The following is a 16,624-nucleotide window of genomic DNA, read 5'->3' as shown; positions in this document are numbered from 1 at the left end:
CACTTTTCATTCTCTGCACTGAAGCCACAAGATTAATGTTAATAGTTAACTCCTAATTTTCTCACTCTGCTTTTCCTACACTTTCAATAATTTCAAAAACCTCTGTCATGCGTTGCCTTTTTTTTCTCTAAAACTAGAGAGCCCCAGGACTTCATCATTCTCTGGTAGGGAAGGTGCTCCAAACCTCTGACCATTTTGGTTCTGCAGCAATGCTTCCAAACCTTGGATAACCCAGGCGTTCATGCGTTGCACTTACGAAAAGCCTTCCCCGCCTGCTGTGGTGGCTGGAGTTTCAGGGACTTGCAGTCTTAAGAACATCTGGGCTACCCAAGGTTGGGAATCATTGTTCTGCAGTATCCTTTGTCCAAGTAATAGGGCTTCCAGAAATGATATCATTAGTCTTTGAAGAGCTACAAGATTTCCTTTTCCTTTTCTTTCATCAACGTGCTAAAATAAACAACCAAAGCTATGTCTTTGGAAAGGACTTCCAGAATATCCAGCAGCACACCAAGGACAGAAAGGAATTATTATGTCAGCTACTTTCTAATGTGAATCCTAACCTAGAATTTGCCTCTTTTTTTTAACCCACCCATAAGGAGATGGCATTTTATTTGCTGTAATTTTGTTTATATGCTATTAATGCTTCATCACAGCCTATTCAGAAGCTACATACAGTGGTGCCTCGCTTGACGACGATAATCCGTTCCATTAAAATCGTTGTTAAGCAAACTCGTTGTCAAGTAAATTTAAAAAAACCACTGAAATGCATTGAAAACCGTTCAATGTGTTCCAATGGGCTAAATACCTGCTCGTTTTGCGAAGATCCTCCATAGGGCAGCCATTTTCCGGTGCCTGTAAAGCGAGGAATCCATCCTAAAGCACAGCGGCGAGCCATTTTTCACAGCGGGCGGCCATTTTAGAGTTGCTGATCAGCTGTTTTAGAATCATCCTATTGTGCAAATTGTATATTTATTGCCATATTAAAATTCCTGCTCTTTAACTGGTAGAAATTCAGTAAAGGACCTATCCCCATGCATTGGCAGTGTTTACTTAGGAACCTTTGCTGGGAAACTTAGATAGCTTTTAGGGAAGCACTGATCTTTGAGTCAGGGCTACGAAGCCAAGGAATCAGACATTTGGTGACCCAAAAGGGTGATTTATGATATGCACAGGTGGCTCATCAGTGCCACAGAGGTTCTCCACCACCACCCAAAAAACCTGGGATGAGATGCTCTTCCTACATGGTTCATGCCCTTTCCCTAATTAGTCCATCTAGCACAGGAGAGTTAACTCAAATTGAGAGTGTTTGGATTTAGGATTCTCTCCTTGTCCTAACTGAAGATCCAGGGTGTTGAATTCAGAGTTCAAAGCCTCTGCAGTCCTATTGAACTACATAAATGCATGTCCTCCCTAGTGCAAGACTTGGTACTCCTTGGTGTTCTTACCGAGATAGTAATCAAGCCTAGACCGGCTTCCCTTCCAAAATCAGATAAGATCAGGCATGATCAGAGTGTTTGGTGATACATGATCCAGTGAGTACTGTTCCTTTGCATACATTGCTCCTCTCCCAAATTGCCACGCAATCTACATATTCTACTTCCAAACATAGATATTGATCATAATGACAGATGTTAATTTTTCTAGTTTGAATTAATAGGCACATTTTTCAAGTTTGAATTAATAGGTGTGAACTGCCACAAGTGAAAGTACACATGAGAAACAGAATACAGAATGCATGAATACTGACAAGCCATGGCATCATCTACTCTCACACTTTATCTCTGTCGTGGCAAAGAGTTTTAACACTGAAAAATGCAGACAACCTTCTGTAACTTCATGGATTGCCAGTAGTTAAGACACTTTCTTAAGGATCTCTCTTATGCTCTTTTTTTAAGGAAAAGCTTTTCTGTAATTTAAAAAATGCAGTGTATTAAAAAGTTGTTAGACAAAAGGACGGACTTTTGCTTCCTTTGACTCTATCTAATATTCTGCTTATCTTAGGGTACCAAAAATATTCATTGTTCTAGAACCATGTGCTGTGTAATTAAAGTCCCTTCCTTTTTTCAGGACATCAGTTTGAATCCCCTTCTAGATCACTGATGACTACATATTCAATGCTAGAACTGTAGTGAAACATAATTGTTACCACCTCCACACTTTCTTTAATGCAGTGTAACTGACACCTTCTGGTTGTCAACCTAAAAATCATTGATTGCAGTTCCCACACCTTAATTAGCATTAAATGATCCTGCACCTTCTTACTGCGACTGTTAGGAATTAGGCAATGGTCTATTATCTGTACAGATGCATCATCCACTTGAGGCATGATTCTTTTGGATTGGCAGTGAAAATTACTCACAAATGTTGGTTTTAAATGACATAATTGTGGGTGGTTTGCCAAACAATTGGGGGAAAGCTTGACAGCTTCATATTTATGCCAGATCTGTTAAGTGCTCTTTTAAAAACTCAGGGTAAATTATTAAGAATTTTCCTTTTACATTTCTGGGGTCTGGACATTTATTTTTTATCATTTATTTGTTGTATTTATACCCTGCCTATCTAGTCGAACGACCACTCTAGGCGGCTTCCAACATACAAACACAACATATAAAATATAACAAAATATTTATACATCAATATACAGATTATTCAAGATGAAAAGAAAAGGAAAAAATACAAGAAAAAGAAAAGGGAATCAGGTATTAACTGGAGGGAAGGCCTGCATAAACATCCAAGTTTTCAATTGATTTTTTAAAATGCCCAGCAAATCTCTGGAGAAAGATTATTCCAGAGGCAAGGACCCACCGTCGAGAAGGCCCGGTTTCTTGTTTTTTCTTTCCGGACCTCCCTCGGCATCAGTATTTTCTTGTAGAACTGGCAATATATGCAAATTATCCCAAGGCACAGAAGAAATTCCATTTTTGGCTTCAGTTCCCCTGGAAAAGCTTCCTATTTCCTATCTCTAAAAGATGTTAAGATTGTTAAGATGTGTGTTCATTCCAATGCTTTTAGTATTTAGGAAGTTTCTCAATTTCAGTTCCCACAGATGCCTGTGCTGCAAAATATTTGTTTAATTTCTAGCTGGCAACATAATATTTTAGAAGCCAGGGAGCTGGGCAGTTTAATGTTGGCACCTGTTAAACTTCGTAGAACATATTCAAGAAAAAGATTGACCAACTGGATCTTTTTCTGTAAGCTACTTATCAGCTAGAATAGATTTGGACTAATGTCCTTACACCTTGCTCAGCCTGACAAACAAAGCAACCATGTAAGAAGATTTCTGGGCAGAGAAGACAGATATCATATCCCTGATTAATATGATTATAACATTTGTCATATCATATAGTGAAAGGGCTAAGATGACTCTTTTTCTCTTTCATGTGCTCTCTCACACATACATAAATACACAACCCATTTTCCAGATTATATTAAAAAGGACTGATTGATATTGTGGGCAAGTTTGTAGACATTTAATGTCTGAAATGCTATTGCACAACTGCACAGTTAATGCGAAGTTTGCTTCATACAACGATGAATTCACACAGCGATGGGTTTCTTTGATGAATTTCCCCCATCGTTTAACGATGTTCTCTATGGGGGAATTTCACTTAACGATGTCCCTTTTTCGCTCCTGTAAAAGTGTCTTAAACTGTTTGAAAAGTGTTTTAAATGCTTGCAATCGTTAGCCCACCTCCTGAACCCTATGCAAACTTAATTTGGTGTTGTTCTGAGTCGTCGTTAATTTTTAACTTAAAGGCTTTCAATGGAGAATTAAAAAATTCACCAAAAATTAACGACGACTCAGAACAACACCAAATTAAGTTTGCATAGGGTTCAGGAGGTGGGCTAACGATTGCAAGCATTTAAAACACTTTTCAAACAGTTTAAGGCACTTTTACAGGAGCGAAAAGGGACTTCGCAAACCCATTCAAATGCATTGAGTCAGCTTCAATGCATTTCAATTGGGGAACCGCGTTTCCCTCAACGATGTTTCCTATGGGGATTTCCGCTTAAGGACAGCAATCCGTTCCAATTGGAACGGATTAACCGGTTTTCAATGCATTCCTATGGGAAATGGTGTTTCACAGAACGATGTTTCACAGAACGGTTTCTTTTTTTGAACCAATTAACATCGTTGTGCGAGGCACCACTGTAATTTGTACCAGCTTATAATAGAATCATGTTGTTTTATTCATTTCTTCCACCAAGGAGCATGCGTATGGCCATTATTTCTGTTTTACTATGCAAGAACATAGCAGATGCTTCTGTGAATACAATACTGTGTAGTTCCTATGGTTTTGTGTGATAATCTTAAGGATTTTACATGTATCGACTGTATACATGTGAAAAATTACTTTCTTTGTGGTGCAGACTTATTTGCAACCCGTTTTTCATTTCCACAGATAAGTGCCAGAAGCTTCTAAAATTACCCTAACATGTAGGAAAAAGAGTACGCAATATTTTTAAAGAGTTAGTTTTAAAGTTAGTTTTATCATGGAAGAAACAGGAAAAAGGAAGAATTCATTTTAAGAACACTGGGAAATGAACCACTGAGTCATCTGTGAGGATGGGAGCCATAAAAAAATCCATAAAGCATATTAACATAATTCCTGTGTGCAGAAAAGTAATTACATAGAAGCTTACTAAGAAAATAATTGGATTTAGTTAGCCCCATACATTAACATGTCTTCTTTTAAACTTCTGAATAGTCCGTATTAGAGAGATTTTAAAATAGTCATTCCTTTTAATGTTCCTGGTAAGTGTATTTCAGGATCAAATCCTTTCTTGGTTTTCTATAGCAGACTTAAAAGGGAGATTTTAAAGGCAACTCTATTGTTGATCTGGTTTGTAATATACATTTTGTGCCAGTTCTTGTTTCACTGGGTTGGGTCATCAAAATTATCTTCCTTAATGCTTCTTCCCCTTGAAATGTAGGCATTTATCCAATTCTGAAGCACTTACCCAGAAATATAAGTAGCCTCATCATTGTAAGTGCTTTTTTGGGGGGGGGAGGTGAAATTTAATAGCAAACGTTTAAAAATGGCCTTGGGAAATACTGGTGACATTTTAGAGTAAAGATAGGAAGCAGAGATCCAATATTTACTTCATCTTGTTACTGACCTGAAAGTACTTCAGATAAAATAATGGTGCATCAGCAATTCCTGGTACTAGAATATCATATCTTGGTTGCATTGAAACCTTTTAAAAAAGATAATCCAGAGATTGAGATGTGACCAGGTCCCCTTTTTCCTTCCTTAATACATTTTTATTTCTTATTCTTGCTGTGTAATCTCAACAGGCAATACATTCTACTTACACTCCTACATGAGAAGTAAAGAAGAATATTTAAAGGCATAACCTGTCAGTAATCATATGTAACCATAATGTAGCTTTGTTCTCCATTTCTTCCCTTTTTGTTTATTAATTTTGAATTTTTTGGAATATATAGCATTTCTGTGGTGCTTTTTTTAAATTAAGCTTACTCAAGATCACAATTATAACTTACTACAGTGTAAGGGAAATATTATTTTAGCAATTTTCTGAAGTAGAAAATGCTTGCAAGTGGATTTGTGAGAGGGAGGATAATATGGTATATATGTGTGTGAGTTTTGTGTTCAAGAATTGATGTGGTACCTGGCAAGATTTATAACTTAACAGTAGAACTCCCGTATCCGCAGATTCAGTTTCCATGGGTTTAGTTATCTGTTGTTTTTCGCAGCCTAAAAAAATTTAATGGAAAATACCAGAAATAAACTATTCATGAGTTTCAGATTGTGTGCAGTTCTGAATAACATGGTGAAATCTTCCTGCCTATTTGTGCTCGGTATGTTATTCTCTCTTCTTCCTGTGTACCCACACTAGCCCACTTTACTCACATCCCGTTAACCTCTAGTGTTCTTGCTATCCACATTTGATGCCATGTTATCGCAGTGTTGTGAAAATAACCCTTAATTTAGCTAAACAGTGACCCCAAAGTGCAAAAGGAATGTTGCTGGCAGTTCTTCAAAGCCTAAGAGAAGCCATGAAATTCTTCCCATCAGTGAAAAGGTGCTAATTCTTGATACAGTAAGGAAAAGATTGTATACTGAGATAGCTAAGATGTAGAAATGAATCGCCATTCATATGGTGGTGAAGAATGAAAAAATTAGGCTACGTTTTGCTGTGGCACCTCAGACTGTGAAAATTATGTCTACAGTGCATGATAAGGTGTTAGTTAAGATGGAAAAAAAATACATTTGTGGGTTGAAGATATGAACAGGAAACGTAATCCTATTGACAATGATATGTTACAGCAAAAGGTCTTAAGCCGACACAAAAACGTAAGAAAGAATCCGCTAAAAAGAAGGACAGCAAATAAGGAATTGCTGCATAGATTTAGGAAAAGGCATAATTTGACAAATACAAAATTTATGTTTCCAACAGAAGTGAAGAAGTTGATTGTTGGGGAAAGCTACCATTGAAAAGAAGTCTTCAATTGCAATGAAACTGGCTTGATTTGGGAAAGGATGCCCAATAGAATGTACATTCACAAAAATATAAAGCAGGCACCAGGGTTCAAAGCCTGGAAGGACGGATTAACTCTGGCATTATGTGCTAGTGCTGCAGGGCACATGATCAACCCAGGGGTGATATACCATCCACAGTTTCATGCATCCATAGTTGGTCCTGGAATGTGTCACCCGTGGATATTGGGGGGGGCGCTCTTGTAGTTTATTTTTGTTTGCTATTTTTAATTAGTCAAAGCACTGTTGTAGAGACCTGATATTTAAGAGAGGAAAAGAATTTGTCCTGGAATAGAAAAAATGTTCAGCGATGTCAATCGCCATAAGACATGGAGAGTCTTTAGATGGTGACAGCATAGGAAATTGCCTTGTGCTGGGTCAAATTATTTCTCCATCTAGCCCAGTATTTCCAGTTCTGACAGGCAGCAGTTCTCTGGAGTTACAGGCTTTGCCTACTGCCTCAGGCTTTTGCAACGGACGTGGTTAGTGACTGAAACTGAGAGCATTGCCATGGAAAGGAAACTTTCTACCACTGTTCTTTCCTCTAGATGTTCATCATAGTGGGGGGGGGGATGTTCCTCATCCAGTGGAGGTATCTTGCCTTGAGTCTGCCTTGAGTCTGGTCAAACTGAGAGTAGCTTTTTTTTAAAAAGAGGAGCATCTGGCTTATGCTCATGGGCCTGACTGGTTGACTTGTTTAGCTCTGTGGCCTGTGAAGCTTTGATTTATTACATTAAATATTTCACTCCTTTTTTAAAAAAATCAGGTGTGGGAGGGCTCCCCCCCCCGTTCATTCTCCTCCTGCTCTGCTGTCGTCCGCTCAAAAGCCTTCCGTCTATTTTTATCCTGCACTACCAGTGGCTGGAGGAAGATTGTTGCTTTCCTTGTGTAACTGGCAAAGAAGTGCAATCAGCTGGCTGCAGCTCAAAGACAGCCTTTACTTTATTAGGAAAAAAAGGAACATGCTTTGCTGTAGATTGTAGCAGCCGACTTTGGAGGTAGGTGATAGCAGCCGGTGAGAAGATCAGGCTCCTGACAGGTCCAAGTGTCAGCAAGGAGAGGACTTCTAACCAGAGGGATATTTCTACTAAACGAAAGGCATGCATGCTTGTTTATATGAATGGACAAGACAAGGGAAGTTGTTGGCCTGATACTCAGTTGCCACCTGCTACTGTTCTTTCAAGAATGAGCCGCAAGAAAGGATGTGTGAAACATAGGATAAACATTGAGAGACAGAGGAGGAGAAAGTGACGGTTTGGTTTCCTTGGGTCTTGAAGAGTTAAAGAATGCATTTGGACAATGATGGAATGGATGACATCATCTCTGAAGTATCTACTTTGGATATGGAGGGGAATTATAAAAAGGTAAGGGACAAAAAGGCTGTTTTTATCTTAGAACAATGGCTCTGGTTTTGCAGAAGAGAAAGAAATCAAAGCCATGCAGTTGCACACAGAGAGACACACACGCAGAGGCATTGACAAACCGTCCTCAGAGGCTGCAAAAAACAGCCTTGTGTTTGATTCACAATAGCGTCTCTTTACTTTTCTACATAATGACATTTGTTGTCATGCTCAACATTTACCCAAAATTTCTGTTAAGCTGTAGTTCAAAATACTGCATTCAAAGTGCCTTTTGTTATGCTGTATAAAACATTTTAGCTGCCAGCAGCCTTGTACATTGATTAAAATCAGCTCCTAGAAATATATTTCTGTGGGTTATGGTCAGCTATGCAGTTAATTGGACTGTATCGTGATGCTGCTTGAGAGCAGCATGGAAGACTTTATTTTTTCATTTACCTTGTTCCTATAGAATCTGAGTTTAGTAGAAACTTTTCAAACTGATCAGCACAGTTAGTTTGCTGGGGTGTGGATGATTTCTATAAATTGCTGCAGTGGCAGATCTTTGAAAAGTATGCCAGCTGCGATATGGAGCTTTAAATATAGTAATTGTCTAAGTCTGGTAATAACAGACGTGCTTAAAAATAACTTCAGTTCCACGGCTGAGGTCTTGACGTCAAGTTACAAGTACATGCTTGTCCTTCTCCTCAGAGTGCCAAAATGTCCTACTGTTTATGTGTTCCTTCAGGGCAACACTTGTTCACTGAGAATCAGCTCCAAGTCTGTTTTAGATAATTATTGGCTATGCAGGTTTTCTTTATGCATAGAATTTGATGCATTTCACTGTCATCCTGGCTAAAAAAAGAATTATTTCCAGAACGGCAGCCATGTCTGTCCATAGCATTTTAAAAACAACAGGCTAACTCTATTGTCTTCAAGGAAGCTTTGTGAATCTCTTATGCTTATTGCAGGGAGGAGCAACTTGAGGTAGCCCTAATGCGATTAGATTACAACTTCCATCATCAGTTACCATGGGCTGTGTTCCTCGCCAACCTAGCAATTCGAAAGCATGTAAATACGAGTAGATAAATAGGTACCACCTCGGTGGGAAGGTAAAACGGCGCTCCCTAGTCACACTGGCCACGTGACGACAGAAACTGTCTTCGGACAAGCACTGGCTCTACAGCTAGAAAAATGGGATGAGCACCGCCCCCTAGAGTCGAACACGACTGGACTAAAAATGTCAAGGGGAACCTTTACCTTTACCAAGTCATTCTTAACAATACAATTCTGTATGTACCTTTTTAGAAGTCAGTCCCGTCCCAACCTATGCTCATTAAGGCTGATTGTGTACATGTAGCAATGTTGTTTCTTCCATATGTTTTGGACTACAATTTCCACTGGGCCCAGCTGCCTGACTTAGTTGAGAGTTAATGATATTTCTGTTGTAAGATGTGAAATTGACTGTATAGTTTGGGAGAGACCACAGCTTGCTGGGAAAGCATGTGAGGACGATACAAGTTCATGCATCTCTAGTTAGAGGATCTCTGGTTATAGGAGGCTAATAGACTTGAGCCCCAGGAAAAAAGGGTTTCTAATCAGAAAGTTACTGGTCACATGAGTTGATGTTCTGATTTTTGCCATGGCTGTTCCCAGTCTGTGGAATTCGCTGCCATAAGAGGGTAAGTCTAGCAACATCTAGTTTAATGCAGCTTTGCCTACAGCCCTTCCACCAGCAGGTCAAAGCCTTCCTATTTAAACTGGCTTTCTGATTTGCAAATGTCCTGGCTGGACTGGAGTTTTTATTGGTGGATGCAGCATATTCTGTTTTTATCATATGTTTCAAACTACTTACATTTTTAATATTGCTATAGTTTTAATTGTATTTAATATTAATACTCTAATTTTTAAATTATGTGTATACTTTCTAAATGTGTGTATACTTTTTAAGCTGCTGTACACTGCCTTGGGTGTCTTCATTTGAAGAAAGACGAGCTATAAATAAAGTACATAAATAAGTGAGTTTCATATATATGTTGAGGTTAAAAAATTGTTCATATAATCTGGAATACAAGAAATGGTCACAAACACTGGGGCTCTCATTTAAGTATGTTGACAGTTTTCATTTCTTTCTAGAACTGGTGTCTTCAAAAATTTCTTTCTGACAACTGAAAATATGATATTGCAGCAGAGAAACTTTAAATATTAATACTGAGTTGAAAGAGGGCTCTCTGAATCGACTCTATATTACCATAAGACTAAACAGACTTTGTAATTAGGTTTGGTTTGTTTGCATCAAAGTAAATTAACATAGAACAACTATTGCACTAGCAATTATATACAATAAAGGAGATGTAACAATAGGAATATAATTGGACTTGCTCTAAATTCTAAAGCTGGCATTTCTATCTGTTGGCCTACTGGTGGCCAATACAACCCGATTTCTAGTGCTGTAAATGCTAGACTGGGGAAGTGTTTAAGAGAATGTGCCCATTAAAATATCCAGTAATGCTTCCAGCCAAAAGGCCTTCTATGGAGAAAAAAGGAGTAGTACCCAATAAGAGACCAGCTGGGGTCATGTAAATGTTGACACATTGTTCTCAGTGTGCATTTATATTGTGTAAAGCTTCCTAGGCAAGCATACAATTAATCCTTAAAAATCATTTATTGGTAATATATGAAATAAAGTGAACTTTTAAAAGGTCAATAAAATTATTTTCTGATATGTTATTGCTCTGGATGAGCAATCAGCAAATGCTCCTGCTAGCTTTTGTGGGATTCAACCACTCCTCAACAATTTAGACAAAATTATGAGTACAAGTTGGCTGCATTTCTTAAGCCCCATAAAAAGCAGTAATAAAATAGAGACTGCAAATCTAATCCAGTAAAGGTTAGAAATAATAAAGAAAAGGCTGTGTGGTCCCCAAGATTATACAAATATAAGAGCGCTTGATACCTGTTTATTGGACCACTAAAATTAAGGAAACTGCAAGTTTTGGGGATTAAATTCCACTTCTTCAGGCTTAGCACTGTTACTCCATGGATAGTTTTCTGCAATTTTGTCTATAATTTTTCTGCACTATCCATGGGAAAGTTGTGCAAAGCCTGAAACAGTGGAATTTAATCCATGAAACCTTGCAAATTCTTTAATTTTAGTAGTCCAGTTTTAGTGGTCCACTCTTGTGTCCAGTAAAGGTTATTTCAGTCTTAACATAAGGGGACAGATAGATCAAGAAACATTCTGGAAAATAAAATACCTTGCCTGAAGATTTCCTCAAAAGATAATTCCCCCCTCTCTCTCCATGCTGCAAATCTTATGTTGTAATTTGTTGTTTCAGTAGTATAGTTTGATTTCCAACTATACTGAAGAAGAACAGTTTTCTCACCAAACCTCTTGAGAATAAGAAAAAGTTAGAATGCCTTTATACAAAAGTAGGTTTAGGTTAATTAATAGGTATTTGTATGGCTCAGTGGCTAGCATGAAGAATGTGGGAAATGTAGGCTTAACTCCCTGCACAGTGTTTTTACTGAGTGGCTTTGAAGACTTTGACAAAAAGTCCTAGACTGAGAACATATATTCCTCAGACTGTGAAAAAGTCCTAGAAGGGGCTAGGAGTACTTTTGAGGGTGTTTATAAAAGCAAACAGATTTCTAAAAGAACATGACTTTTTTCATGAGCAATTAAGTTATTAAACTCTTGTGTAGAGAATCATTAAGCCTGTTGTAAAATATATGCTGATACCTAGTACAGCTGTACCTCAATTTATGAACGCCTCGGTTTACATAATTTTCAGTTTATGAACCAAAATCCATAGAAAATAATGGCCTGGTTTACGTTTTTTTTCCACTATACTAGCACCACCCCCATTCCTAGCGCAATCCGTGTTTCAGTTTATGAAATTTCCACGTTATGTAATGTCCTGGAGGTTGCATTAATTTTGTAAAATGAGGTACACCTGTACGGTGTAGTGGATAGAGAGTGATGGACACTCAAGAGGGACGGGTCTGAATCCCCCACTTAGCTATGGGAGCTCACTGAGGATGTAGAACTGGTGAAACCAGTCCTTAAATGTCTCACTTACCTCAAAAGCACTATTAGGGTTGTTTTAAGTCCATTCTGACTTGATGGTGTGGAACAGCAAAATAGATCCTGTGCCTTTAATAAATTAGCCACCAAGCTTCGTATCACATTGGCAGTTTTGAAAATAAATTGAGTTTCACTTCCATAATCTGCCTCTATAATCTGTTAATATCAAAATCAGGCGGTAAGTGATCTAAAGGAACCCTATAAATATTAATTGTCATCGGTTCTGGCTTAGAAATTAGGGCTCTAACAATATGAAGCTCTATTATTTACCACTTAAAGCACATATTCTAGTGCTCATATGCTACATATTCTAGTTTAGCTTTCTCCAGAGCCCATATGTTACAGCAGATAGTGTTGGGTTTGGATACAAGCATCCCATGTTCCAGCTGTGAATCATAATAGCTGTGGAATAGCTGGGAACAAGTCTTTGGGGCAAATTAAAATATAATTAAGACAGCACCCTGTGTACAATTCTGGTCACTGTGAAATTGCAGAAAGCACAGAGGGAACAAGTGAAATAATGAGGAATCATGCTGCCTCTTGTTTGTGATGAAAGTTACATTTGGGGCCATATAGCCGTGGGAGAAAAAGGCAAATAAAGGGATTTAATATAAGATGATTCATGATATGGAGATAAAGTAAAAGTTTTAATACTCAGTTTCCAGCAAAGCTGAATGGTTGCTGTGAGTCAGTATCCAACAGCAAAATTCTACATAGACTTCTTAACTTGTGGCACTTCACCAATGAAAATTATGTCAATTGCCTTTCAGCAACGTATAAACCCAGTGTGAGTTTGGCCACTATTCCTAGTACAGAAAGTAGTAGTTGTAGAGCATAGTGTTTGTGAGATGTGGTGGTCATTAGTTTGAATGACTTTGAAAAGGGGCTTCAAGAATTAATGCCTGTGTTTCTTCCAGAGAACCCCAAAGATGCATTCTTGTTATACTCATGTCATGCTTGTGGGTTTCTCAACAGACATTTAATTTACCACAACATGAAAAGAACACTAGATTTGTTGCCCTGATACAACTCATACTATCTTTATTCCAAATCTTGGTTTAGTCTTGCAGGAATAAGCTTGTGCTTACACATTCCCTTCTCTCAGAAGTCCCTCACACACTTAAGTTCTTCATTGTCGTTGCATCCAGAACAATTATTTATTCTTTGCACTTGATTTGCAGTTCTGATGGATGGCCAGTTTAAATCATGTTTGGCTTTTTTGTGGAGCTTCTAGTGTATTGGCAGCTTTTGGATTGCAGTGGTTCTTATTTCACGAGAAAAAGAGAGGGAGCACATAAACCTGAGAGGGTGGAGTTATATATAAAAATTGATCCCATACATTCAAAGTAGTCTCCATGATCTGAACTGGTGATTGATTGTTTTAACTATATATTAATTGATTAATATTTATATATCATGTGATACAATAAAATTATACAAAATACTGTAAAACCACAGCTAGTATCTACTACTGTATAACAGTAAAACAGCCACATCATAATTACAAGTGAGGGAAAGGTTGTTAAGCAGGTGAGTTTTCAGGTAGTGTTTTCTAATCCACATAGTATATATGGGAAGGCGTATCACACGGTGGTTGCAGCTGCTGAAAATGCTAATTTTCAGGAAATTACATGGTGATATTGTACAGCAGATCTCTCTCTGAAGATCTTAGAGGTCAACACGGTGTGAGTGAAAATATTTTGCTGTTTATTCTGCTCTTGAATTATTTAGGACGTTGTGTGTCAGCAACAGAAGCTTGAACACAGTTTAATAGCTAACAGACAACTAACATTGCTTTGCATGTATTCAATCTGGTACATATTGTATGATTTAAAAAGTACTGCCCTTGTTAGTCAGCAGTCTAAAAACTAATTTGAAATTGCTTTTCACATCTTCTGGGAGGCTGAGCCATTTCATCAGGAAGGCCAATACAGTGGACCCTTGACTTCCAGACGGCTTGACTTACAGACTTTTTGAGTTACAGACTTCTCTGGCCGCAAAATTTAGGTTTGACTTGCAGACTGAGATTTGACTTACAGACCAGAAAAAAAACCAAAATGGAACAAAAACGGCCTGTTACGGGATTAATCGGTTTTCAATGCACTGTAGGTCAATGGAGACTTGACCTACAGACTTTTTGACTTGAGAACTGCCTTCCAATACAGATTAAGTTCTCAAGTCAAGACCCCACTGTAAGTATTTGGTAACTTAAAAAATGTATCATGAAATGCATTGGAATTTTTTTTTAAAAAAAAAACTACCTTGTTATTTAGAAGTATATTAATGATCCATGAAACAACCTTACAGTGTATCATACAGGTTTATAAATATTTGGCTAGCAGACTTGTAACCCTGCAGTAATAGTCAGTACTTACAATCTTGATGAGTTGGCCAGGTTCCTTAATTATAATATAACTGCCAACTTGAATCGCAGAATCCCAAAGCTATCGATATGCCAGTGTAACATTTTGGTTTTTAACATGGTGGAAACACTCAATGATCTCCACTGCCTCATTGTAAAAAAGATTTGTTTTGGGGGGAGGGTTGTATCAGAGTATACAGAAGGATTATATTAATATTCACTTAAAACATTAAAGCAAGAATTTTTTGAAATCTGAATTGTGGTTCTTTGCTCAGCTATCAAATCCTTACTGTTCATTTCAACAGTAACAATATTCTGAGCTTTTTCACAGTAAATTAAAAAATTGGAGGAAACTTACCTTTTTTATAGTGTGCTGAAAATTCTTTCCCCCAGGTTTATCAAATAATCATTTTTTTTTCAAACATTTGCTGGGTGATTTTTTGTTTGTTTGTTTGGCTTTTTGTTTATTTTTTGGTTTGGTTTGTTTTGGGGTTTGAGGTGTTTTTTGTATTGTTTTTGCATTTTAAATCAATTGGTATTCTAGGACTGTTTTGTTAGTCCTGCCATTTGTTGTGTACAGAAGCTTCAAAGTTTCCTTTCCTTTTTAAAATTTATTTTATATTTTGTAATGTTTTTCTCAGTATTTAGTAGTTGTCCCATGTTTAGATTTTTAATAGTTTTCTTAAAAACATTAAATAAGAGCATTTATAAAAATATGATTATATATTTAATAAAAATAATTAAAAACCCTTGCATTTTTGGGATATAAGTGTATCTATGCTACTCTTCAAAAAGGAACAGTATGAACAGCTCTTTGATCTGCTGGAAATTTTTGCTGTAATCAAAAGGATACATTTCTGCCTGCCACTTTATAATTATGCTAATGACCTCAATTTCTGCTGTCCCATTAATTACTACGTTAACCATGTTATTGCTACAGTTCTTGCACTTACATTATTGTCATGATTTAATTTTTTTTTCACTTTTCCCTGTGTGCGTAAATGGCTTATTCACATTTATATTGTCAGTAAAATGCATCTACCTTAAGTAATAAGGTCAGAGTTCTAGGCGCTATTGGCAGAATAAGTGGGGCTGGGGCAGCAGCAGGACATGTGAATGGATGGTCTGGTCCCGGGGGCCAGATCCTCATTAGGGCCAGCTGCGATGAGGATATTCGAATACAAATACAGTACAAATATCCCCATCTCTAATCTTGAGCATAACATTTCTTGCACAGGAAATTAATTGAGTGATTAGATAGTTATTGAAGTCTTTTAATTTCCTTTATTTGTGATGGGTCTTGAGCATTTCATATTTGTAAGCCACTCTGTTTTCCATATTTCTTGTTAGAATTGTCATATATTTAGTCTATGTAGTATGAGATAGTACTAGTGATATGCTGTCTTCCCCTTGTGATTTATTTTTTCAAGTGCCTTGAAAGCAGTTTTCACTTCACTTTTAAAACAACTGTTTCTCTGTCAAAAGAAGCTTTCATTCTTGCATCTCTTTTGTATTGTACTTCATTTTTCTCTGCATTTTTCTCTTGTTTAAGCCACAGTTCCTCTGGTCTGTGGTCAGTTAAGTTTGATAATACAAATTTGTTCTTTACATGGTCTTCAACCCATTCAGGAATGTTATTTAAATAGTATTATGATATGATTGTTCTATGGTTCCCATTTTTACTCTAATTGTTAATATTCATGCTCTGTACCATAGTTCATTCCTTGTTTTGTTTTCTGTACATAATAAAACTTTCATCTTCAGCTTCCAATCATACTGTATACTCTATTTGATTCCTGCACCATCTGATGCATCCGTTAGTACTATCATCTGTTCACTTGCATGAAACATATTTGCAGTAAACACATCGTTAGCATTACAAAATGCTTAATTTCTAACTCATACACCCAATCCTCCAATACCGTTTTGCTTTATTTCTTCTTCTATGACCTATAATTATGAGGACATCCTGTTGTGGTGTGTGGTCAGTTTCATCCTGGTCAGCTGCATAGAAGCTTTTGATTTCTTTTAATTCAGCATCTGTAGCTGGAGAGTAGATTTGAATAGTGTATATCGATGGGCTTTCCATAGTCAGATTTTGCAGTATAGGTCCTAGCAGCTTCTGCTACATTTCACTTCACTTTTGGAACGACACCATTTCTTTTCAGTTTGTCTTTCCGGAAGCTTACCATGTTTCAAACTTCTCATTTTCTATGTTTAGTTGTACATACTGGATAGTTTTGAATTTTCCTTTTGCAATTTTGTGCATCAGCATCTGCTTTGATTCGTTAGCTTCATTAAGAGCACTGGTTCTCATATCAATAACTCTTCCCCA

The 16,624-nt window shown here is 37.3% G+C and overlaps 1 protein-coding gene across 9 annotated transcripts in view; it reads left to right on the top strand.

Moving 5' to 3' along the window:
• The window catches only part of SCHIP1 (schwannomin interacting protein 1), a 525,056-nt gene that overhangs the window by 481,765 nt on the left and 26,667 nt on the right, over positions 1–16,624 (top strand). For 2 of the 9 annotated variants that reach the window (XM_072996132.2, XM_072996130.2), the window contains exon 1: positions 953–7,867. The exons of the other annotated variants lie outside the window; for them this stretch is intronic. In XM_072996132.2, coding sequence (XP_072852233.1) covers positions 7,790–7,867 — 78 coding nt within the window. In that variant the 5' untranslated portion in view covers positions 953–7,789. Of the gene's footprint in view, positions 1–952; positions 7,868–16,624 lie in introns of those variants that run through there. 9 annotated transcript variants of the gene reach the window in all.

The sequence above is a fragment of the Pogona vitticeps genome, chromosome 3 (assembly GCF_051106095.1).
Source record: "Pogona vitticeps strain Pit_001003342236 chromosome 3, PviZW2.1, whole genome shotgun sequence".
Taxonomy (NCBI): domain Eukaryota; kingdom Metazoa; phylum Chordata; class Lepidosauria; order Squamata; family Agamidae; genus Pogona; species Pogona vitticeps.
The sequence above is the reverse complement of the archived record's forward strand: the minus strand, read 5'-3'. Positions and strand labels throughout refer to the sequence as shown.